This window comes from Ambystoma mexicanum, chromosome 6q (assembly GCF_040938575.1).
Source record: "Ambystoma mexicanum isolate Mex_15411 chromosome 6q, UKY_AmexF1_1, whole genome shotgun sequence".
In the NCBI taxonomy this organism is placed as follows: Eukaryota; Metazoa; Chordata; class Amphibia; order Caudata; family Ambystomatidae; genus Ambystoma; species Ambystoma mexicanum.
The window spans coordinates 1,091,098,487-1,091,123,212 of record NC_090937.1 but is presented as its reverse complement, the minus strand read 5'-3'; the positions used below and the strand labels follow the sequence as shown (position 1 = coordinate 1,091,123,212).

Sequence of the window (24,726 nt, the reverse complement as noted above, 5' to 3'; positions counted from 1 at the left end):
CAAGCCCATTCACCAACTGTATTGCACAGTCCCTCGCACTTTTTTACTTTTTCTAATCGAGGGGTGAAAATGAAAGTTGCAAGCGACTAACCAGCCATTAAGTCACTTGTCACCTCAAGTCTATGCATATACACAGCACTCCTTTTCTTAGTCAAAAATCACTAGGAAAGGGCTAGTGACGAGTTACAATGTTGCACCTGTTCCAATCCGGTTTTCATTTCGAGATGTTTCATTATACCATAGGCTTGTTGGGTAGGATTGTAAAGTATGGAAAATCTCAGGGTGTGATCCTCCCATTCAGGTCACTCCCCGTTACCTTTTCCACATGTCACCTTGCGCCTCTAGTTTGTGTTTTTTTGGCATTGATCTTGTCCAAAATTGTTGCATTTTGCAGTTTGATGTGTACCAAAAACTTTGGCTGGGTATTATTACATTCTCCATCAGGAGCTCCAGAGTGTCTTTGCGCTTACCAATCCACGTACTGCTTCTCTCTTCCGCCCCCATCCATATGTCTCCCACTCTTTCCCCCCCATCCACATGCAGGGTGCAAATATTCAAGTTACTAGCCAGGCATAAGTCACTTGCCACCTCAATTCTATACATACAGACAGCACACCATTTCTTACTCTCCAACCGTCAAATATCACTAGCAAATAGCTAGAGGTGAGTGCAAATTTTGAACCCTTTCCCGATTTAGCGCTCTCTTCAAATTGGTTTCCTCTGATTGAAGTTGGCGTGCATGGAGGACTCAGTGGATATTTTTCATTTTAACTTTGACATATTTTTTTTTCTCCAATTGTATTGCAATTTTATTAAGAAAACATTTTGTTTGCCAATTCCTTGAGTATCGCCCTTTTTTCTGCAAATCTCAGTTTTGTCCTTCGATTTTAGATAGAGCAGTATTCACGTCGCTAAAGTGCAATGTTTTGAAATATTGTTCCACAGAAATGATCACCAGTGACATTCTTTTGCCACAAATCAGCTTTGTCCATCGTCTCTTGACACACTTTTATTGAAACAAATGTAAGCGCTCCTCTTGTGTAACTGTGAATGTGGGCATTTTGTTGATTTCCATTATTTTAGGCAAGTTCTTGGTTCGATGAAGTAATTATTCCCTCAATAAACCCACATATGCCCTCTTCCCTCACCTGCCTCCCTGGTCGTGGACTCCTTCGTCTCTACACTCAATTAGGATATGTCCGTGAATGTCGCAATTACACTTGTGCACCAGTTTATTTCTCCATTTGGGACGCTGTTTGATTAGAATATGCAAGGTAAGTGTGCTGGTCCCATGATACGGCTCTTGTTATGCACTTGGATGTGCTTAGTTTTGTTTCAATTGAGCTCCTAGTTCAGGATGAGCTGTCCTGCCATCATCACAGTTTTACACACTTGAATTATGGTTTTATTTTGTTATCTAGATCAACAATGTGTGTGTGGAACACACATTAAATATCCAATTGCACAATGTAATCTCCTATTGATATTTGAGCTCATCAACATTTGAACTTACTAACATTTAACAAAAAAGTCCTGCTGGCCTCCAGACACTAAGCCTATTTCAATTTTCTCCACAGCTTGCTCGATGCCTACGATTACTCCGGAGCAGGATACGCTCGTTGTAAATAGCGGCGAAGAGATGAGGTTTCTCTGCAAAGATGTTAGCCCAGTAAACTGGGTTCTTCAGAAACCTGGCCTGTCGAGGAAACCCAAGGGTGTTCCAAGTAGGCCCTTTCAAGGAAACCGCAATGAGCAGGAGGTAAAGGTTGCCAAAGCACTTACCAAAGATACCGGCAGATACACCTGCATCAACAAGGAGACGTCCAGCAACCGCTCCATCTACGTGTTCGTCAAAGGTGAAGGACCAATTCAATCTTCTGTTTTCAATTTTAGAAAATAGTAAAGGGGTGCAAGTGAAATTATGTAGTTGCACAACTAGTGCCAACCTTTGGGGGGCAGAGGGTGGTGGTGTTTTGTGTACGCGCATGCGCGCCTGCGCCTACCTGTGTGCCTATGCCTATTGCTTGGCATATGGTCTTTACCATCAGCCAACATTCCAAAACTAGAGCTAATGCAGTATAAGGAGTTAGTGTTGCACTAAAGGATTTCTTTTCAGGAGTTAGGCGTTTGCTTTTGTCATGCTTTGGTTAGTGCTGCACTTTCCGAAAATAGTTTAGTATTTGCCTTTGGATTACCAGTAGAAAGGAAACATTAGTTAAATGTTGTGTAACTAGAAACTCTGTTAATAAAGGTTAGCGTAGGAAGCGCTTACGCGCAGAGAAGATGTGGTGGGGAGTGGGCTTGAGTGTACTTAAGTATTAGTTTGGCTGGTGCTTGGAAGAGTGGAGTCTTGCCTTTATGTAGTACTGGGGTTTTTGCGGGGAATACAAGTCCTGGTGCAACATACCGAGAGCAACATGTGTACATATCGCTCACCAACACATCCTGCTAATATTTTGGCGCCACTTTGTCATGGCCAAAATGCACTGCAAGGGGGAGGACACTTCTAAGCGTTGTGTGTTTTCTTCATATCTATTGTTATTTATTCACGTTTTTGCAAGATACAGTATAGTGCAATACTTTACTGAATACCGTACTCTCCTCCCAAAGTCAGGTTATCACGAGAACAGTCGTTTGTGGCCCCCCCATGGCAAAGTAGTGAGTGCCTTTGCGCAGAGACTATCAAAGGGTGGCAGTGGGGAAGGCATGACAGACTACTTGCCAAGCATGTGGCTTGAACAGTGACGTGTTAATCATATTGCTTAAAAAGAATAATGGGTTTTAGATGTATATGGGAATCTAAAGTGGCCAACACTGCTGTAATGTCACATGTCTTGGCTTCAAAAGTAGCTCCAGGTAGTATCCGTGTGAAGCTAGCCAGGCTCTTCTGTACTAGAAGTGGGAGCCGAATAGCCCCCAGTTATTTCTATGCCTGTTGTGTTCGACGGATATATATCGCCATCGTTTTATACTGCATTTTTTATGCTACTCTGTGAGCATCTCATGTTGTACTATGAATCATGAATATGCATGCTACGCTACGTTTTTGTTATGCTACAAATACATTCAATACATGTTATGCAATTTTAAGTATGGGGTCAAGTTTAACCCAATGTGCACTCTATGCATTAGCATAAAAGGTGTTTGAAAAGACTTTCATTGAAAGTCTCTTTTGTTTGTGAACTTTTGGTCGAATCTACCAATTTTTATTTTTTTTCTCTCACGCTCTTTCTGAGGGCGGGATGGGGAGGTGGGACATGTCTGGGGGAACACGCCCCATAACGAAAAAGAAAAAACGTGTCAAATTCAGCTCTACCGAAAGATCACAAACAAAATTAACGACTTTATTTTGAGTTTTTCAAAACACGTAGAAACATCAACTGACCTCTCGCGCATCACTTTACGTGCAGCGTCCTCTTTAATGATGGGTTTCGTGGCGACTCCTCACGCGGTCAATCACCACAACCGGCGTATAGGCGAACACACAGCGCATCCCATCCCGGCACAGTTATGGACATTTCTAATGTTACACTTGTCTAGGCCTCTCTGCTGACGCAGTTGTCTGTTATCGAATGCTCTGCATTAGTTTGGAACGCAGTGAAGGTGCATAGTCTCCCCACCCCCCCCGCCACCCCCACCTCTCCCGGTCACAGCTCTGGTTCTTCTGGCGCTTCAATGCTATAGCAACGGCCATTGAACGCTATGCAGTGCTGCATATCCTAGAACCCATCCATTGAGCCCACCATTGATTCAGCGTTGCCTTTCTTTTAAGGCCCTACTGGGCTTGTACGTTCTGTGCAGGATCTTGCCCAAAACTTGCCCCTTTCTATTGCCTTTTGGAAGCTCAGTTCCAAGGGGCGGATGAGCACCTTTTGAACCGTAAACAGCCCTGGTTTCCAAACGACTGGGTGTTTGTTAGTTTACTGATCTTTTGCGTATAGTTGAAACCTAGCTCAAACAGCAGAGCACTTTACATCCCAAGATTTTGGCTGAATTGGACTTGGAAATGTATACAGTAACGCAGTGCTGTTGATGGAGGGAGAGAGGGATTTGTATTTGTCTGGCAAGTATTGTTGAAAGGGCCACCTTTTTAGCGTATTGTGGAACTGGAGGGTGGTAGAGGTATTTTGAGCCTCTTCCGGTATTGAGTTCCAGATGGTTGGGCATAGCAGGAGGACTGCTTGCGAGTCTTCCCTTCGCTGGCTACCCTGCACCCCCAACATGTTGCTTAGTGGGGTTTGAGAGCCTCCAGAGGTGTGCAGTTTAGCCTCCAAGTATGTTGTTGTCTCCTCTGAGTCTGCTTTGTAGGTGATGCATGCAGTTTTTAATATGATCGTGGAGGGGGGGTGGCGCCCGTGAAGAGGGTGCAGTGCTGGAGAGATTGTGAAATTTGAGAGCACCTGTAATGAGGCAGGCTGCAGCGTGGTGTGCTGCTTTGAGGGGCGCCAGGTGTGCAGCTGTAAGTCCAGTAAGAAGGGCATTTCCCCCCATCGATTTGTGAGATAGCTAGGGTTTCGGGAATTAAGGTTTGATTTTTGCAGAGTGTGTGGATCTGTAGCCATATTTATTCCTTTAGGAGCTGGCCTTTTTATCTATTGGACCTGGTATTCCGAAATTATCCTGCAAATCTGTTTTAAAATTATTTTGACTTATATTCTTTTAGCAAAGGTGACACTAGATTTGACTTTACTGAATGCCGGTAAGATTTTGCCACTTAAACCTCATGCCTAGTCTACTCTAGCCAAGATGAAAGCACATTCTGCTGGCTCAATTTTATTTTCTCCTTACACAGCACTTTTTCACATTTGATAACCATGACTCACATGTTGGATGCCACTGAATTTGCATAATGCTTTTATGGAAATCTTATTTGTTCAATTCCCCCAAAGTACATAGATGCGTGCAAGTGAATGCTTGCCCGGGGTGCTAATCCTCTCGTGCTTGCATCCTATGCAGATAGTCAGACTCCGTTCCTCGCAAGCTTTTCGGCCAGCGTAGACGGCGAGGAAGGCCGCGACGTGGTCGTGATGTGTGCAGCAAGTGACCCAACCATTTCCAATTTCACTTTGAAAAAATGTGATGGCACGGCCCCCCCTGAAGGGATGACGTTTATTCCAGATCTCCTACAGGGAATCACCCTGAAAAATGTGCAGAGAGCCTTTGAAGGGTGCTACTTATGTTCTGCTTTACAAGATGGACAACTGAAAACCTCACAACAGTACACCCTGAAAGTGAAGCCAGGTAATGTCATGGGAAAGTCTCTATGTGCTTTTTTCTTTTTTCTTTTCTTTCAGTGGGGTAAATTGTACAGGTGGCGATCCTACACATGAGCTGTGCGTTTCCCAAGCATGAGGCTGCAGGAGGCCAAAGGCTTCAGCATAGAGTGTAGTAGCCATGTTTGAAGTGCACATGGATGGGTCATTTGTTTTATGTTCTTACATGGCTTTTAAAGCACCCAGGGACGTCATTTAGGGGTCGCCATGGGTCGCAACTGCGACCTCTGTGGTCTCCCTTGCTACCCCCTAAAAAAAAAAAAAGCTAGCGCCTGTCCTGTAACCAGCGTCATGTGGCTCTTTGCTTCTGGAGTGGTTGGCTTTCTTGTTCAGGCCTCGTCTCCTTTCAGCAGTGACCCTGAATAAGAAAGAATAGGAATATCAAATAATGTGTCTTTCTGGAATTCTATACAATAATTGCTAGACTCATTAAAGGTTTATTTCAGGCACACTTCAGGGGGTGAGTCACTGATTTAGTCTGTTCTTAAACACCTCAACTCAGCCTTTCATCCTTCTATGGTCGATAAATGAGTACCAACACAGGTTGGTTGATATAATGTATATTTGCTCTATATAACACATCATTATCATTTGGACATGGAAGTCTTTTTGCATTCACAGTAATTTGGTAATATTAGCCTATACACACTTATCTTAATGATGCATATGGTGATCCATTCTTGTAGGAAATGTATATCACATTTAAAGTGATATCGTAACCATATTTTCCGTAGTGTACTTAGGACACAATGCTATGTGAAGGCACTTCCTGTTTTGTCAAGGGATGAATGGTCGTGTTCCATCGCTTCCCGTGGTATCACACCAGCGCCATATGACATTGCTTCCTGTGATGTCATCAGAGGCCAAGGGTTGTGATGTCACTTCCGCTACCCCAGGCATTTTGGTGAAATGACGTCCCTGAAAGCACCTGCTAAAATTGCAAGGCCCGATCATTGGACATGAACCATTAATTAAAATAAAATAATAATTGTGAGGATTTGGGAGCAACGCGTGCCATTTATAGTAAGGGGATGAAGAATAACAGTGTAAAGGAATCCGGACCTGACCTCTGTACCGATTTGTTTGCAACTCGCCTTAGAGAGCGGATTGGTTTCCATATTCTTTTTTTATTTTTTTGCTTGCCATATTCTATTGGAATGGAAGTGCCTTGTTTCCTAATGTGCTCCGCACACACACATATCCTCAGCAAAAATATAAAATGATGACATTAACAACATGTTTCCATACCATAATAATGCCCCACGTATTCTAGGACCAGTATCAATCTCTGTTTGACACCAGACACTGTATTATTGGGATGGGCTGGTTTTTTTTGCTGTATATTTACTGTATGGATTAGAGTACATGGAATCCTTCTGTAGTAGTTTCACGGTTCTTAATATTGGTTAGTTCCTGTGCTGTTTCCCACCATACCCTTGTGAAGGTCATATTTTTAAAAGTTGTTTTGATAAATGTTAATATTGTCATGATTGCAAATGTTTGTAATTTTGATAACTTAACTGGAGGCCCAGGTTTTATTTGCAGCCCACGGGCCACTTGATTTTGTTGTCCATCAAATTCAAAAATCAACCAGGTTAATGGGACGAGCTATGGCTAAACCAGCAATTTTTAAATGTTTTATCAGAAGATCATTTTTATCTTGATCCTAATGAGAGGGGATTATGAGCATACTGATAGCCCGACAAGGTTCCAGTGGAATCCTATGAGTCCAGAGATCATTCAAGTAAGGATGGATTAATCCTCCTCCTTATATGCTGATTCTGTCGCAGCCGATTGCTCCTTTGCAGCAGGCTCGACATGAACCAATGTCATCTATGGTATCAGCTCCCAGAGTGCCTTGTCTGCAGAAGTGGGAACGGGAGGGAAATGTTGCATGGGTATTTCCAAGATGGTGGAACCCTTCCCATAGGTGAAATTTCTCTCCTGGGCTATATATCCTGTTCCTCTGGAATGGTGTCAAACCTTCTGCGACAGAGAACAAAGGGAGTTTTCAGGGCCCAGCCCCCAGACGGTCATGCACAAGCATCCGCAGGAGTCTCAGGAAACCGGTTTATTATTAAATGACATCCTATGGTTCTGACCATTTTTAACTGTATTTCCTCGAGGCCACATATTTGATATACACTTCCATCAGTCTTTATGGATGTACAGTTTCATATAATTCAGATTATGGAGTTCCACTGTTGAAAGTCCCCAAAGCTGATAACCTCATTTGGATTCTTAACGGCCGGTGGCAGAAATGTGCATGTGGCTCTGTGTTTACCGTGCCTAACTGCATAGCAGATGCTGATTTTTCTGTATACAGGGCCCAACCAATCATGATATCTCCTGTGTCCTATACTTTTTCAGCATGGAGTGTGAAGAAAGTGAGGCCTGATCAGCCGAGCTCGCTTTCAGAAAGAAACCACCAGATCACAATTATTAAAAAGGGCAATAATTACATTGGGCAGTAGGTACCAGTCGGGCATGAATTGCTACATAAGACAATCTTACCACCAGTGCATATTCATTCTGGTGGGGTTTGTGCAGCACACACCTGATCCTTCAAATTACTGATCCTTCCAATTACTGAAAAGCATCTGCTATTTGTTTTCTAGTTCACAAAGTCATCCCAACAATCTTTCTGTCCAAAAACAATCAACTACTGAAACAAGGGGAGAAATTTGAAGTTGTTTGCACCATAAGGGATGTGTTCAGCACGGTGGATGGAAGCTGGAAGGATCATCCGAACATGGTGAGATTGCGCCTCTTTTCTCCGGTATGATGTTATTGTAGATCTGATACCAGACTCGTTTCTTCAGTAAGCCTCTCCTGTGTGCCATGCTTCATAGCCATGTATTGCTGTATTTTATATTATAAAAAGCTATCCTGGACACATACTGGAGGACCGCTGTACAAGTAGGGTGACTGATTTAAATTTGCACACAGAGTTGGGAGAAGAGAGGGATGGCTGTTCAAAATCGTTCACAATTGGGTGCGCGTTTTAGCCTCCAGGAATCTCTTCATTAATTTGGTACATGCCCCGTTTGGTCTTCAGTGAAATGTCGCATTGCAGTGGCATCTTGTTTTTAAATTATCAGTCCTGTCCGAACACCAATCCTTACAAAATGATTCCAATGAAGCAATCCTTACAAAATGCTTCCAATGAAATGGTAATGTCTGGAAGAGCAATGTTGAGACACCTTGTACTCTGAGGTGTGATCTTCTAGGCAAATTTAAATCCGTCTCTTTGCGCTGCTGGGTATGTTCATCTTTCTTGGGCAGACCAGTGCTTTGTTCTATTAACATTTAGCGCAGTTCTATTGCTTTCTGCTGGCATTCCATGCACTCCATGGGGTGTTGGGGGGGGGGGGGGGGGTGGCATTATATTGAATACACTTGAGAGTGGCTTCTTCTCAAAAGCGATTTTCCTCTCCCGTTGCTAAGCTTGTATGTGGCAAATTGTCCATGGGGATAACCCAGTCTTTATCACATTTACTCTACAAAGCAGCATAGTAATTTTTAGTCATAAACTACATGCAGTGTATTTTGCAAAGTGGATTTTAAATGCAGGTTTCTTTTTTTTCTTTGCAGCAGGTGGCCAGTAAAAGCAAGTACCCTTCTGATTATTCCTACGAACTTAATTTAACTCTGAGCAGCTCCTCCGTAGAAGTCAATGATTCGGGCATATTCACCTGCCAAGCACGGAATTCAGTGGGGACCTCTCATGCTTCCATTCTTTTAAACGTTATTGGTAAGTCCTCCTATGCTTGCCATCTACCCGGGGCACCAGCTGGTTTTATGTTGCTGGCAGAGGTCTTGGGCATACATTCCTGTTATTTTACAGGTCTCCAATATACCATGGTGCCTTACCAGGCTCGGCGTGCTGTGAACTTACTCAGTTGGGACAGTGACACTGCCTCACTGAGAAAGTTTGTATTAGTTCCACGTTGGAGTGAATTTTGGTTCTTTTTTGCTGTGGTGCTTGAATCTTTCTTGTGTCCGTGGCAGTCTTCCCATCAGAAAGCTCAAGTTTTCCTTTGTCGGATGTTGGGTTTCTCCCAGTCCTGTGTTGTGGTTTGTCTCACCGGGCGGAAAGCCAAAACTAATGGTGTGGGGTATGGAGACGAGGCAGTGGCGTTGGTAGATACCGTACTTTCGCTATATGCTCGCCTCCTCCACACTCGGGAATTGCTGATTTGTTAAAAGCAACTGCATGTCCATTCCCAATGTGTTGTGTTCTCCTATTGGCTGTCTATGGTTTCACCCTTTATACAGAGGGTGCCGGCTGTTCGCTCTTCTCATTTTTCATTGGTAATGAGATTGGTAATGAGATTATTATTCATGTCACCGGAAACTCTTGTTATCTCTGACTAATGAATTTGATCCATTCGTAAACCAATAGGAAAAACGGATCTGGAGCTTTTCTGTGCAGATCTGGCCCGCATCCACTCATCCTGCTTAATTTCTAGATTAACTAGCCACCTTCATCTCCGCCCACAAAGCTGCCATAAGGATATATTCCACCGCTGCCTGCAAATCCTTTTCATTGGAAGGCAAACTGTTCTGGTGTGCACCTCTGGCACTCTAAATATATTTGACAACCCCCCCACCTCTACCAGTTTTGGTGTAACCTGAATGCTTGGCTTTTATCCTGACTGGCTTCTACTGTACACACCTGGCATTCGGTTTACTAGACCAGTGCTTTGAAGTGTTTTTTTTTTTTTTTTGCAGTAAGTGCGCTATACATATTTGTTAGATATGGGTTATTTTCTGAATTATTCGTAATTTCCCTGTGGAAACATTATACATTTAAAAGGTAAAAGTAAGTGAAGAGCTGGAGACTTAAGTGGAGTAGACAGTGGTTTTGCAGGCAAAGGGCAGGACTGCTTTATTGGTAACCACCCGGGTGATTAGAAAATGGGCCCCAAGAGTACTTTCAAAGGTTTCCTCCATTGATTGTCCATATGACTTCCTTTTCCATAGACGAGAGAAATCCATCCCATATGAAGGCATCTGGTAACGTTGTTGTGATCATCCCGCAGGTGTACATGATGGGGACAACTTGCATATGTGCAGGGATGCCCTCAAGACTTCTTCCTCTCCCAAAAAGCCTTTTCCAGGCTGATTGAGGGGGCAGTTCTTGCCTGTGCACTCTTCACCAGCCCACACCTTTCAGCCCCAGCTACACCTTCTGTGATCTCAGGAAAGGCGCAGGAGGTGTAATGTGGGGAGGGAGGGCAGAAGGCGGGGGCCACTCGTAGCAGCTTATATTATTTAAGCAAACAAAAGTAGTTGCAGCACAAAGTTTTTGCATTGCAAATTGTGGTGTGCTACTGCTTAATTTATGGCGTTGAATTCCTTAACGAAAATGGCATATTCAATCATTTGAATCCAAATAAACTACCCTTACCTTCAAATGAAAAGTGCGTCTCGTTCAGAAACGACGTTTTGCTGAATGAACAAAAACCAGGAGTTGAGAACTATCTAGTGACATTTGGGTCTAGTGCAGGGGTCCCCAACCTTTTGAAGACAAGGAGCAAAAAGAGTTTTTCAAATGAATCCGTGAACAGCACCCATCTTTCGATGGGTCATATCGGCGTTCCGTTGGTGGAAAAACGAGTGTAACTCAAATTATACCTTTAAGAAACTTAATACTGCTTAAAGGCTATGTGAATGTGCGGGAATTAACAGTAATTTAGACCACATGCAAATCTTGGGTCCGGCAATTTACAATGGCCGTTTACTTCATTTGATCGTAAGTTGGCGTTTACAAGGAATGATAATGAAATGAAGTGCCAAGTCGGATGCTTGTAAACACTGTAAACACTGAAGGTCAATACAATTGTTCAAAAACATGCCCGCATTGAGACACCACAGATTGCTTCGAGTACTTCCATAAAAAATCATTGAGACATGAGTTGGATCATTAAAAAGAAACATCACATTTTATGATTCTTCGCTTAGGAATTTGTAAGATCTGTTGTTGCAAATGGTGCATTTATAACACAAAACCAGTAACACTGGCCAAAATGTGATGGGATTTAAAGAACACTTCACTGAGGTTTGGGGATGGGGGAGGGGGGTTCCTCCTGTGAAATTTAGTGTGTAACACTGAAGCACACATGACCTGCTATATTGGTCCAGACATAAGGAATAGAAGAATATTTTACTGAAGAATTTGGGGCTCTTCCTTTGATCTCCAGAGACAATTTAATGAGAGGGGGTGCATTTTTAAGCAGATTGGACCAAGAACTTTGGTCACAACTTGGAGCATTTGAAAACCACGTTGCAGAGAGGGTTTACTTTGATATTTGGCAGAAATGATGGTCGAGTGCATTACACTTTATCAACTGTAACTTTGCTGGATATCAGTCAGACGTTATGCAAATTATTGTATGATGGACAATGTGGCATGCATTTTCCAGATCTGCCAGTTATCTGCGTGCAAGGTGGCAAAGCATCAGAAGACAATTCTTCTGCCAGGACTAAGTAACATTTTGGACATTTGTATGTGTTGGCATCAAACACAAACTTTACTAGTTAAAAAATGGACATACGCAAATTATTTAATAAAGAAAATGTGGGCCTGCATGCCACTTATATTCCCGCTGAGCAAAGGTACGCAAGGACGCTAACGTGGACATGTGGTTACATATTCTGCACATTTGTGTATACTTGTCAACTGGGCAAATTAGCAGAACTCGGAATGTATCCACAAGGACAATGTAACGTGTCGGAACATTTTTAACAAATAATTTGCACACATATTTTGCATGCACCTAAAGTCAATTGGAAGTTTTGAATCTTGGACAATTGGGCCTTCATGTTACTTATTTTCCCCTTATGTACTTGCTAGGATTCTGTGTATGGCCCCATTGCAACCTACTGAAATGCAACATTGGAATGCTTAGTTGATTGCAAAAGTTGCTTGCTAGATTTTGTACCTTTTCCAGTCAGAAGCTCACAGATTAGTGGTGCAGCGACCATAGAGTTGATCTGGCCCAGTAAATGCAGATTCATTAAGGGGAATTTGTCATGCTGATTGCAGTGGCAGTTTCATGGTCTTCCCTGGGATGGTCTTGCTGGCCTATTTCTGGGCCTCATGAACTCCTAAATCACTGCTTTGCTACATTGCATGTCCACATCCTAACTATCTACCGGACTTTCTCCTCCATACTGGTACTGAATGTTCCGTCCTACTCCTTCGCGTCTCTGACAGGCAAAGTGCTGCAACACCATAACCTATGGCAGGAGGCACTATATAAATGCAAGATAACATAATATTGACCAACCAGTTTGGGGGCACCAATAGATGTACTTCTAATTTCAAACCCACTAGCATGGTTGTCATGGGGCTTGTCTCTTCTGACGCCGTAAGAATCATCTTGGCAGCCTCCTCCAAGCTCTTTGTGGACTTTTAACCCATCCATCCCAGTCTCTACACCTTAGCCCATGCTGCTTATGCTTTGACAACCAACCGCATATCCTGTATGTCTTCCAGAGGAAGTGGTTTTGGTAACTTTTTTCCACACAGTCCTGGCACAAGCTACATTGCCACTGCAGTCTCATTCGTGTAGTGCCTTCTTCTTGGCCTCCACTCCATGACCCAGAGCAACTGGCGAGCAACATTTAGGGTGCAGCAAGCAACATTGGGTATCATTGGTCTAGTGCATGTTTGTTTCTTTACTGTCAATATTTGAATGAACATCAATACATTGAGCATAAATGTTTCTCAACGCGGGGGCGGGGCGTAAGGCCCTCCAGGGTTGTAGGCATATATTTAGGGGTCTTACTTGGACTGTAGATCTTGGGGATTGGAGGCTGCACTTGTCACATGATGGCGGTACCAGTGCAACACGATTTTATAGAATTATTTGGACTTTTGAGGCATGTAATTGCTGTATTGCTACACTTGACGCTGCACACACGGCAGCCAAAGCATGCTGATTTGATCAATACTAGATTTCTTTTAGTTTGAGTACTAGTCGTTTTGCCGCCGCCCTACAAAAGCAGGATGGCAAGCCCACAATCCTTTGCATGTCATGATCTCACTATTCTGTTCTAAAAACAGTCATTTCACCTCCAACCTTTTTTAAACTCCAAGGACATCGGCAACATAATACGGAGCTGCGTGAGCAGCCCCCTCTTGACTTTGGGGCCATAAGAGCGCTATCCTAGCCCTTTCAGCATTGACGTCAGGCTTGTTTATTTCACGATTATTCAGGATGTCCCTCTTCTGGGATCCACTGTGGTTTTTTTTTTTACTCTTTTAATCTTAAAACAATTAGCCCCAGCTCCCAGTTCCTTTTGAGTTTTGTTTTTGTATTTTGGTGGTTATTCGAGAAACAGCTTTCTTTTATGACTTTGAGAGTTACATGAGAGTCTGTGTGGTAAATGATGGACCTAATTTGACAGATGAACCAAATATTTTTAAGCATGTTGCAATAGGCATTTATTTTACAATTCCTACAGTGCAGAAATCTTTTAGTACCATGGCCTGCATCATTCTGCCATGACAAGGTTTGGGAATAGTTCTGCTCTACTGTGTTTGCACACCAGGCTTATTTGGGGTACACTTGATGGGTGAGCCACGCCTGTAGACAAGTAGCCTTTTTACTTTTGTGACTGAGGAGAGGATTGGGAAGAAAATCTGGGAGGACAGTGTGTAGGGAGGGGTTAGATGTGGATGAAGTGTAGTGTCTCCCATAACCGATGTCCAGGAACTATATGATAGGTTATTTATAACGCGCTTAATACCCAGAGGTTTCTAAGCGCGGACCCGGAGATCGAACCCGTGTTGCTCCCTGTCGTCTTGTTTCCAAGGCGAGCGCGTTGCCCCTGAGCTATCTATCCTCCCGAGAATGTGGCCATCTGCTTGATGGTAGTGCACTGTTAACCTGCAACCCCTTTTTACCACTGGCAATTACGCAGTTTCCAGTTATGTCCTTTTGCAAGTTAAGGCTCTTGAAAAGGAGCGCAAGCACTAATCCAACAGTATTAAATCTTTTTTGGGGGAGAAAAGTAGGAAGGGTCGTAATTGTTTTGTCACCTACATGTTGTTTTAATGGAACATGATTTAGAAATATTTAAGCAGCAGCATACATATCAGTGCCCTTTCAAATCGTGCATGTCTAGATTTAATTGCTCATTTGCAGTATCCTTTTGACCCACTTTATGCAAAGGCAGGTAGGAAGATTTCTAGCTGCCTTGCAGGACAGACTAGGTCCCATTTTTCAGTAATATGGCGGGGGCCTTCTTGATTTATTTTTTATTTTTTTACTTCATGGGAGATTGGACTTGCGCAATACACGCAGAGCCTGGTTCTCGGGGGGGGGGGGGGGGGGGAGTTGTGGGGGGGTGGAGGGAAATGAAACGTATTCGCAATCACCCCATTGTCGGTGGCACACCTGGATTGTAACGGCCCTCGCCGAGGCTCAGGCTGGTGGGCTATTACCGGCCATGTACGCCCCTGACGCTGGGCTGATAGCCATAGTATTTTCATCATATTGTATGTTATTGTTAGCCAGACTGCCTGTGTAATAATAGACCTCAAAATTTTCAATTGCAGTCGAATGTGATGTTTCTTAACGTAATAACAAAGCTTTGATGTTCCCTGTACTTGACATATCTATTTTTTTTTAATTTTTTTTTTACTTTTGGCTCTTGTCAGAGGCAGGATTCATCAATTTGTTTCCAGTGGAAAATGCATCGATCGAGGTACATGCAGGAGAAAGCCTGGTGTTGAGAGTCGAATATGAGGCATATCCAAAACCAGAGGAAGAATTTTGGACCTATATGAACGACACTGTACTGAATACCTCAGATCATTTTGTCAGGTTCCGGGAGGAAGGCAATAGCAGGTAAATTGATTCTCAATGGCTAAAGACTTTTGTTAATACTACGCAAGAAGTGTTATTGTGATCTAGGAAGGATAGGAAGGGGGTACAATGAGGCACACAATGACCTAGCAAGCAAGAATACCTGGCTATGGCAGAGTTAGACGATGCCCACAACTCTCCACGTTGGCTTTTCCCTATTTATTCGTCATGCACTTTTCATACATTGAAGGGTAAGTATATTGATCTATATTCTGCAGTTAAGCCTTGCAGTTGCATTAGCTGCTGCCCATCCACAGACGATCGGCTTAAGGTATTTTGCCACCATGAAGATGCACTCTCTGGTCTGGCCTTTGATCCAGTCTTTTATGAGCGAGTGTCACTGTTGTTCTTACAAGCAGTAATGTGACTTCTAGCATACAAGACTGTTTATGCCACAGTTTTGTACAAAGGGCTTTGACGGCTCCTGTTTGGTATGTTTGAAGGAGCCATATATGTGGAGCAAGGAATGGGCTGAAGTTAACCAGGACTATCAGGCCTTCTGCTTTCTTCTGTCGAAGTTACATTGTCACTATTAGTAGATGAATTCAGAAGTGAATGTGGGAACCTGGGGAAAAGAAAAGTACAAATATTCATAACAATTCTATATTCCAACTTACCTGGACATTGACGGTGACCAGACTTCACTTGGAGAAGAGAACCTTTTCACGCAGAACTAATTTGCTCCATCAACATCTTTCAAATTGGCTTAGTGTGGACAAATGCAACACTGCTTTGTATTTGTTTTTATTGATTTATTAAGCGCCTTACACCAAAGTGCTGTACAATTGAACAACATAAAACATAAACAAACAATATAACAGTTGAAGCAAATACATTATGAATCAGTCAACAAAAAAGAGCAATTAGCTGAAGGGGATATATAGGGAAGGGGAGAGGGAGGGGAGTGGAGGAGGAGGGAAGGGGAAGTGTGAGGGGTGAGGCAGGGGAGGGGGGAGATAGTTGGGGGGAAAGAATAAGGAGGGGGGAAGCATAAAGTGGGAAGGAGTTTCAGGGAGGAGAATGGAGGAGGAGAGATTTAAGGGAAGTGCGGAATGAAGTGAAGGTGGGGGTAGAGCGGATAGCAAGAGGAAGGGAGTTCCACTGTAGAGGTGCTAGGAGTTGGAAGGAGCGTAAACGGGAGGAGGCACAGGGGGACGGAGGTACAGTGAGAAGGAAATGGTCAGCGGACCGAAGGGAACGGGAGGGAGAGTAGAAGGAGAGAAGGGAGGAGAGATAAAGGGGAGCAAGACCATGGAGAGATTTGAAGACAAGGCAGAGAAATTGAAATTTAAGTTGGGAGTGAAAAGGAAGCCAGCCAAGGTAAGAGAGAGAGGTAGAGATGGAGTCACGGGTGGCAAGTAGACAGAGGGTACGAACAGCAGAGTGGTAGATGGATTTAACAGGGGCAAGATGAGAAGTAGGAAGTCCAAAGAGTAGGGAGGAGCGGTAGAAGAGGCGGGACAAGATGAGGGAGGAGATTAAGAGTTTGGTAGCGTGGAAAGTGAGAGAAGGACAGATTTTTTTCCTTTCCTTGTAATGTAATTTGTATCCTTCATGTAGTCCAGCTTTCCCCAGGCTTAGTTTTGTAATTCTGCACTGACACTTATTTCTTTTTACCAAGCTTGTCCTCCATAGAACTGACTCCCCCCGCCTCCCCTGTTGCCACCTCTCCCCAACTCCCTCCACATCCCGGCTCTGGTAAATGTGTAAAATCTAGCTGAGTATACTTCAAAATGAAGTTTTTATGAGCAAGAGTTGGGTTACCCCTGTATCGGGCATCATCACCCAGTAAGCAGGGGCCACCTCTGGGGAAGGAGGAGGTAGTTTAGCTACTGCACATTTAATTTACGCATGTGACGCAAACTGTATCATTTTGTCCTTTATATGTGACGCATTACACATGGAATGTCTTCCCAATGCTGTTTCATGCACATCACCCAACACTGTGTCAATGGCACATAGGTATATTGCTATAACTCCATACGGCCTCGGGAGTGCAAAGTTGCTCCTGGTAGCTATTGGTATCAAGCAAACGAGGCTCTGCTTACAAGCTCCACAAGCAGGAGCTAACTGAATTTACGCAAAATTGATCCCTGTGTTAGGAATGAGTTCTTCTCCAGGCGTTTTGTCCCTCCTGAGTGTTTAGACGTGGGCTGGTAAGTTCTTGCAATTGGCCTTTTGCCTGCACGATCTGGTGGCGTTTTTAGAGCGCAATCCTTTTTGCTAAACATGGATGGTGGTCACTGGTGTTCAGGAATCGTCTGCACCAGGGTTGAGGCTGTGGCCATTACTTTCTTGTGCAGAAATATTTTTGGTAAAAAAATGTGGGTTCTTAGGGTAAACCCGTTTGATTTTATGATGACCTTCACTATAAGTGCCTTTTAAGTGTCGGTCATAATGTGGAAAAATAGACAATTTGATGACCTGGTCCAAGAAAAACTGGGCTTTGCATTAGCAGGAGACCCTCGAGTCTACCTTGCTGGTTGTCTGATGAGGGACGCTATGGTTTTTAAGCGGAGGAGGGAGAAGGTGTCTTGGGATCCCAGGCAGAGATTTCAATGGAAATGTTCAGAAACCATGTAAAGTTGTGAGTGTGCTTCTGGATACTCTGTGCTAAGCGCCCACTTTCAAATCCACTAACCGCTTAAATACAATATTTCCTTTGCTTTCCAGATATATCAGTGAACTGCACCTGATACGATTAAAAGGAGCAGAAAGGGGCATTTACACCTTTCATGTTGACAATTCGGATGACAGTGCTTTGATGATTTTTAACATCCTTGTGAAAAGTAGGTGGAAAAAAAATCGCCTTAACTGCCTAAGTGCGCGCGCTGCTGTACTGTCTGCGTAACATAGCTCATCATTCTGATCTTGCAGCTAAACCAGAGATCCTCAGCTCCGAGCGCCTTGACAATGGCATGCTGCAGTGCGTCGCCGCTGGCTTCCCGGCGCCAACCATTGACTGGTACTTCTGCCCTGGAGCTGAGCAGGGGTGAGTACAAGAAAAGTGCAGTCCATTGCTGAAATTGGGCATGTCTGTGTCATGTCTTAAGTTTGCTGAAACAGATCTATTGGGGGGGGGGGGGGTGTTTGTGTGTGTGTGTATGTGTATGTGTATGTGTGTGTGTGTATTATATCCTGTAATATGAAATGCGAATTTCAGGAAATCAGAAACCTATGTAATGGCGACTTGTATTCTAATTCAGAAACGCAATAGTTCAGGATTTTGATGTATTTAGTAAACTTCTCTGCTTTGCAGATGTCACTAGAATCCCTGGGTGGGATTTTCACATCATAGGCGTACTTCTATAGCATGCAAGACAATTGATTGAGTACCGTAATTGCGAGAATATTGTCAGTCATGTTAATTTGACTAAATGATTCACAGGCATGTTTTTTAATATTACCTGGGAATTGTCATGTAACCCTTGGTGGGGCAGGTTTGTAAAAATGTCTAGATGTGTCGTGCTTCTGTCCATTTGTGGTCATATGCTATTCTATCGGCACAATTCTGCATGGCAACATATGGGCATTGTGGTAGGTCAGTAGGAGGAGACGGGCTATCGTGTTCCATGTTCAACTTGATTATATATAAATAATAAAGAAAATACCTCAACCCTACTCTATGGTGTTCCCTAACTAAACTAGAGTGCCCGTCGTCCGGTGTGAATTCCGAACTTAATGGTCAGTCCTCCGTCAGAAACTAGCCTCAGCTGACCCCACCACTATTAATAATATATGATAAAAGACCAGGAGAATGACTCTCTTCTCCTGGGGGGATGCTTTTCAGCACCAGTCTCCAATACGACATCTTCAAATAGTCTCTTGCTTTTCCTTGTAATAGTTCCTTAAGTTCTTTCATTGGGTCTTCCCAGGCACCTGTGTATTTGTCACCCCTGTTTCTCAAAATACTTTTCTTCTTAAGATATGTAGACAAAGTCTCTGTCTGACTCTTATACCTCTGGCTTGGCACTCACAGGAGCATGGAATTCTAATCCTTTTGCCAATCACTGGGATGAGTGTGTTGTGTGTGTCGGCCCCCTGGATGATCTTGACTTTTTATATACTTTTGCTAAACACCAGGACGAGGATGCAGTTTCCTCGAGTGATCATCACTCTTTACGCCTCACTCCCCGGGTCTCCCGCTTTCCCCAGTACCTGTATTAAGGGGGTTCCTCGTCACCGGGTCAGCTTTCTCTTTCTCTCCTCCTTGATTCTCTGGTTCCTCCCGTGTCCCTCTTCCAACACGCTTTGCTCTTCTTATGTTTTCAGCGATGAAAGGGTTTTTCCTTCAGTTCCGTTCCACGCCATCACCTTCCTCCATCTGTTGATCGGGTTCTCTTCCCATGAACACCTCCTCAGGTCTTATTGGCATATAGCCTACCCGGCATGGCAACAATAGGGGTCTTAATTTGCCCTTCTTGCTTGTCCCACCAGGGACTATTTTGGGATTTCCTCCGCTCTGCATGTCGGACAGCATGCTCCTGTCCCTTCTCCATAACTGCTTTTTCACTGACAAGGGAGCGTCTCCCTCGGTTTCTCTGCCTCCTTGATCCGGCTGGTTTGAAACTCCCAGGTCTCACTTCCTTCTTCTTCTGACCCTCCCCTTTTTATGACTCTCTGCTTGGGCTTCCAAGGAAAGTCCTTCCTTTGTGTCAGGGCCATATTCACTGCGCCTCCTGTTGGCTTCTTCGTGTCAGTACTTGACAGGCAAGCACTATTCATTACTCATGTTCTTACTGTTCACAGTGTCAGGTTGATATTGTTATTCTGCTATTACATTACAATAATACATAAATGAGGAGTTTAGTTGTTTGTCAGTTAATAAAGCTGTACTGGTTTTTGGGGCTAGTAAGAAGGGAATTCCTTTTGGGAAAGGGAGTCCTTATCCTAAAGAGGGGGAGGCTCTCCCTGTGAGGTCCTGCTCACCACCACCCCTAGGGGGAATGTTGCATAGCGGACTCACCTCCCTAGCCTCACAGGAAGGGACTCCCCTCTTGGGGGAAGTGACTGAATCTCTCGATTCGTCACAGCATCTGCCTCTTATTAAAAGGTTGAAGTTTAATATATTGTGCCAGGCTTGGCTTTTAAGCATTTACCAGAGTTGCCTTTGCCTCATTCCACAATGTCCTGAATCAGTGGTCGAAGTGTACGAAAAGAAGTAGTGGAACTATGTTCCCTGTGGCCTTCATCCACTCCCCACAAACCTCATCACCACGCCCCCTCCCACACACAATACAAACGCCCAAACACTTGCACCTGCTGTTTAAGGGAAACGTTCAGTGCAATGCACTGAAAATGCACGTTTCAACTTCTTCCTACACTTTTATTTTAAATCAAAACCATTCTGGAACAGTTTCTTTTTAAAATAAAAGTATAGGAGTTGTAAAACGTAATTTAAAAAAGTAGAGGCGCAGCGCTCCCTCCCGCTCACTTCGACCACTGTCCTGAATGATATTGTACCAATGCTATAGATGTAATACAGTGCATGGAATGGTAGCGCCTTGAAACACCTGTGTATAGGCGCGTTACAAGTGCCATATATCATATCATAGCTAGTCCTGTCGATTTCTGGCTTGGCATGGATATTATTTTAACAAAGCAGTGTTGAAAGGCGTTACCATAATGCAGGCATCCGAGCTCGCAAACCGAGGTTCTATGGGTTGCACCGTTCTGTCTCGCTTGGGATGTTCATCGACTAAAATGGGAACTTACCCAGAGTTGCCTTCCCATTTTTGCGTGTTGCATGGACTACCCCCTGCCTCCTTATATAGTACTTAGAGTGAAAAATATGTTGGTTAAAGGGATGTTCTTGTTGCCACGAAAAATGAAAGCCCAACAATGTGCCAGGTTTAATAATTTAAAAAAACATATATATCTTACCAGCCGTGCCCACTGAGCATGGCCTGGGACCGTGCCCCAGGTACCCTGAGCAATTTAGGTCCTTTTGATGCAGCCTGGTAATCTGTGCCCAGTGCATACTTTTCCCTGGTTTGACCCGTGCAGGAACCCCTAAGCTACTCGATGGCCTCACTGGGCATGGACCACAGGCAGCCATGTCCTTTGCCGACTTTGATTAGGTAGGGCTTTTGGCCATGCTCTCCCCCCTCCCCCAGCGACATAAAGTGGTGGATGGGCCTGGCCACATTGAGCCTGGTCTGTAGGCTACAAGGTTGGATTCAAAGGTACGTAGCTAGATGCTCAATGCAGACCTAGAGGCCAAATGGCATTTCAGAAGTGTTGCCCCCCAATCCCCACTCACCCTTACCTTCCCTAAAGTCGGGGTGGACCCTAGGACGTCCAGTATACCGCCCTGGACTCCGCACCTAGTCAGCAGCTAGAGTGGCAGACATCTGAATGTTGTTTGCCCAGGCCACCAACCAGATTAGTTCTCTCAACAAGAGCCAATCCGGTTGTCCCAGTCTGGACCGGGACCCCAAGTAGTAAATTAGGTATCCACTTGGCTATATGCGAGTCCCCAGATTGTACTGGACAAACCTGAATATTTATGGGCACGTTAAACCAAACTAGATGGATTTGTCAAAGCATGGTTTCGGGACCAGATGGCCCGCTCATGGAGCATTATGTTGAATGGTACCAATGTGGTAAACTGCTGAGTAATTGCAGTTCATGTTGCTAATCCGAACTAAAGAGCCACTATTTTAGAGCTGCAATTGAGATATATTTATATATCGGCCTTTTTAACAGAGGTTCAATTTACTGCAGAAGTGCTAGGGCCGCCTCTGTGAAATCTGTGTAAATATGGCATGCATATGTTCCACCACCAACACCCCCACATCCCCAGTACAAAAGCAGAAAAGATGCATAGTAGGGTTGCCGTTCCAAAATGAATATTTGTGTACGCTCTCCAAGTGAACACAAGTAATTAACCACATACCTTATGGCGCGTTTCTCAGATAGAAAAGAGCGTTTTCCAGTAGGATATATTTTAGGAAAGAGCGCGCTAATTGATTTTTTTTTTTTACATGATGAATTATTAAAGGTAACTCTAGAGATGAGCATTTCATCAGGATGAAAAGATTAAAGCTCTTCTGTTGAAGGGAGACTTATAATGTACTTCTAGTCTGTGTTTGTTTACAAGAAAGCTTGTGTTCTTTGAGGATGCAATATTCGACCACATGTATTATCTTCGTATATTTGCGTCTCATTATTTCTCTTGCACTGCTCGTGGAAAGAACTGGAACGATCTTCTTGATCTATCACTGCTAGTCCTAAAAGGTTCCGATCAGGAGAACTGCCTTTGGGTTTTACAATTCTGAGTAAGAAAACGCTTGCATTTTGGCATGCAGTTCTGATGTTCTGCTCCCTAGCTCCCATTCCTGTGTGGGGACATTCCTGGTGTCGGGAGGATAGCTCAGGGGCAACACTCTGGTCTTGGAAGCAAGATGACACGGAGCAACACGAGTTTGATCCCTGGGACCGCGCTTAGAAACCTCTTGGTAGTTAAGCCTGTTATAAATAACCAATTACAATTTGCTTTGTTCTCCCAAAGTAACTCCCTCGAGCTTAGGACTTCGTTCCATCTAAGCCCAATTACTTGCGTTATGCAACGCCAGCTTTTTTCACAGTAACTTTGAAATGGCATTGGATGTGCCAATCCCAATTAAAAAAAAAACAATTCTTTCAACTAAATGGTTTTTCCTTGTTCTCCTCCCACTTCTTTAAATTATTAGCATCCTCTTTATTTTTCCATCTAGCATGTAGCAGTCCTTTATTATCGCTCTTCCCATCCTTACAAGATCCAATAGGGGCAGCTTCTATTCTCGCCTCTTTTTTATTTTTTCTTGCAGGGATGGCAACTTGCTTCATTTTTGCTCTGCCTCCACCTCTTCAGCTGACTGTTGTATACAAAGCTTTCCTTTTTTGCTCCCATTGACCATTTACCAGCCTCACTCAATGCCATATACATTCTGAAATCTTCATCCTGATACTTCTTTTTTTTTCACCACCTGTTCCTCAGAACTGCAGAGCAACTAAAAAAAATATTCCCCTCCCTCCCCCAGGACCCTTTCGCACCTTTCAGTCTTCTTCAATAATTGGCCAATTGTTTGCTCCACCCATCATCTGAAAGCATGCAAACAAAGGCCATGCAGGACCCACAGTGTCCCTGTCATTGGCAATTGCTGTTCTTCACCCTTCAATTGCAAGCCTTGCATTGCTTCTCTCTTTCAGACCATAAAGACTTCTAGATAAAATGAGAATTTGTCAACTGGCAAGGTCTGATGGACCAGATCCCGCCTGCTCATTCTCCTCCGCACCCTATACTGTGCAGTGCTAAACACCTAGTAAACCCAACCATCCCCATTAATATGTCCCGCACCTATCCCTATCCTGAACTGACCTTACATTTAATTGCCACCTGTGTGTATTGAACTCCATTCTACTATTTTTCCTCTGGTACATTGAATGTACAGATCTTGTCTGCAAACTGGTTTACATCCCCTTCCACCATGTCTGTGCTGCCACCTTTCTGGTATTTTGCAGAACACCAGATTGATGCTTGAAGTTCTCTATTTGCTACCAATATTTCTGTAGGACATTTCTACACTCTTTGCTGCTGCTTTTCACTGCATTACATACGACACTAGTTTACATGGTAGACGCCATTCTTAAACTGTGAGCCTGGATGTCTGCATCAGGGGACTTTCTGGCATTCATGAAGGGGACCCCCATTCCAATACCTTGATTTACTTCCCAGGTGGCCCTGTCAAATGTATAGATTAGACTTGTCTAGCATAAATGACAAGTGTAGAACCCCGCCCCACCTCCCCACCCCGGCATGGATCACGTAGCCCACTCTTCAGAGATCTTTTTTTGATTATGGTTTCCAGTAGGTTCACCACCGCTAATGTCCAGGGGACTGAACGCTGATGTACGGCCGACATTCACTAAATTTTGAAGAATAGGGCCTTTTTGTATCGCTATTTGGTTGAACGAATGGTGATGCTTTTATATGCATCTATCCCATAGTTCTATTGACTTATCCACTTTAGTTGTTTTGTTCATGTACTTGCATCCAGAACCTGCCGCTGAAGCTCATCCGAGACACACTGGTGTTTATTCCACCAACTATCTAAACAATTCTCTTGGTTACAATTTTGTTTTTTTCTTTCTTCCCCTTCACCCCCAGGAATCCCTTTTTATATCCCAGTGTATCCCCCCATATTTGCACGATGGCCATATACTCCTAGCTTCATGGACTTAATTTCTTCTCCATCTGCACCTTTTGCTTTCCTCGCAACCTCCCTGCTTCTTTCATCTCTCCAGGTGTAGTTCTGTCCTCCTATCACATTGATACTGGGCCTTTCCCAAATTCTGACCCTTTTGCCACCTTTGAGCAGCCTGTGTTTGCATTTGGTAACTGGAGATAAAGAGAATATTTCGCCTGTGTGCCACTCTACAATATATATATGGTGTGATGTGTATTTAATTCTACACAATCCTTGCTGCAACAAACTGTGGCTGATGATCACTTATAGTCCGCCTTTGGAAAAAGGAATTGGTAATAAGTTAGTAAGGTAGTTGCGTTACACAGTACGTAAGCAAATTAA

At 43.7% G+C, this 24,726-nt stretch overlaps 1 protein-coding gene across 1 annotated transcript in view; it reads left to right on the top strand.

The window, feature by feature from the left end:
- The window catches only part of KIT (KIT proto-oncogene, receptor tyrosine kinase), a 106,617-nt gene that overhangs the window by 46,348 nt on the left and 35,543 nt on the right, over positions 1-24,726 (top strand). Inside the window, exons 2-8 of the mRNA XM_069631647.1 lie at positions 1,578-1,856; positions 4,957-5,241; positions 7,892-8,028; positions 8,868-9,027; positions 14,947-15,136; positions 17,828-17,943; positions 18,032-18,146. Coding sequence (XP_069487748.1) covers positions 1,578-1,856; positions 4,957-5,241; positions 7,892-8,028; positions 8,868-9,027; positions 14,947-15,136; positions 17,828-17,943; positions 18,032-18,146 — 1,282 coding nt within the window. The remainder of the gene's footprint in view (positions 1-1,577; positions 1,857-4,956; positions 5,242-7,891; positions 8,029-8,867; positions 9,028-14,946; positions 15,137-17,827; positions 17,944-18,031; positions 18,147-24,726) is intronic.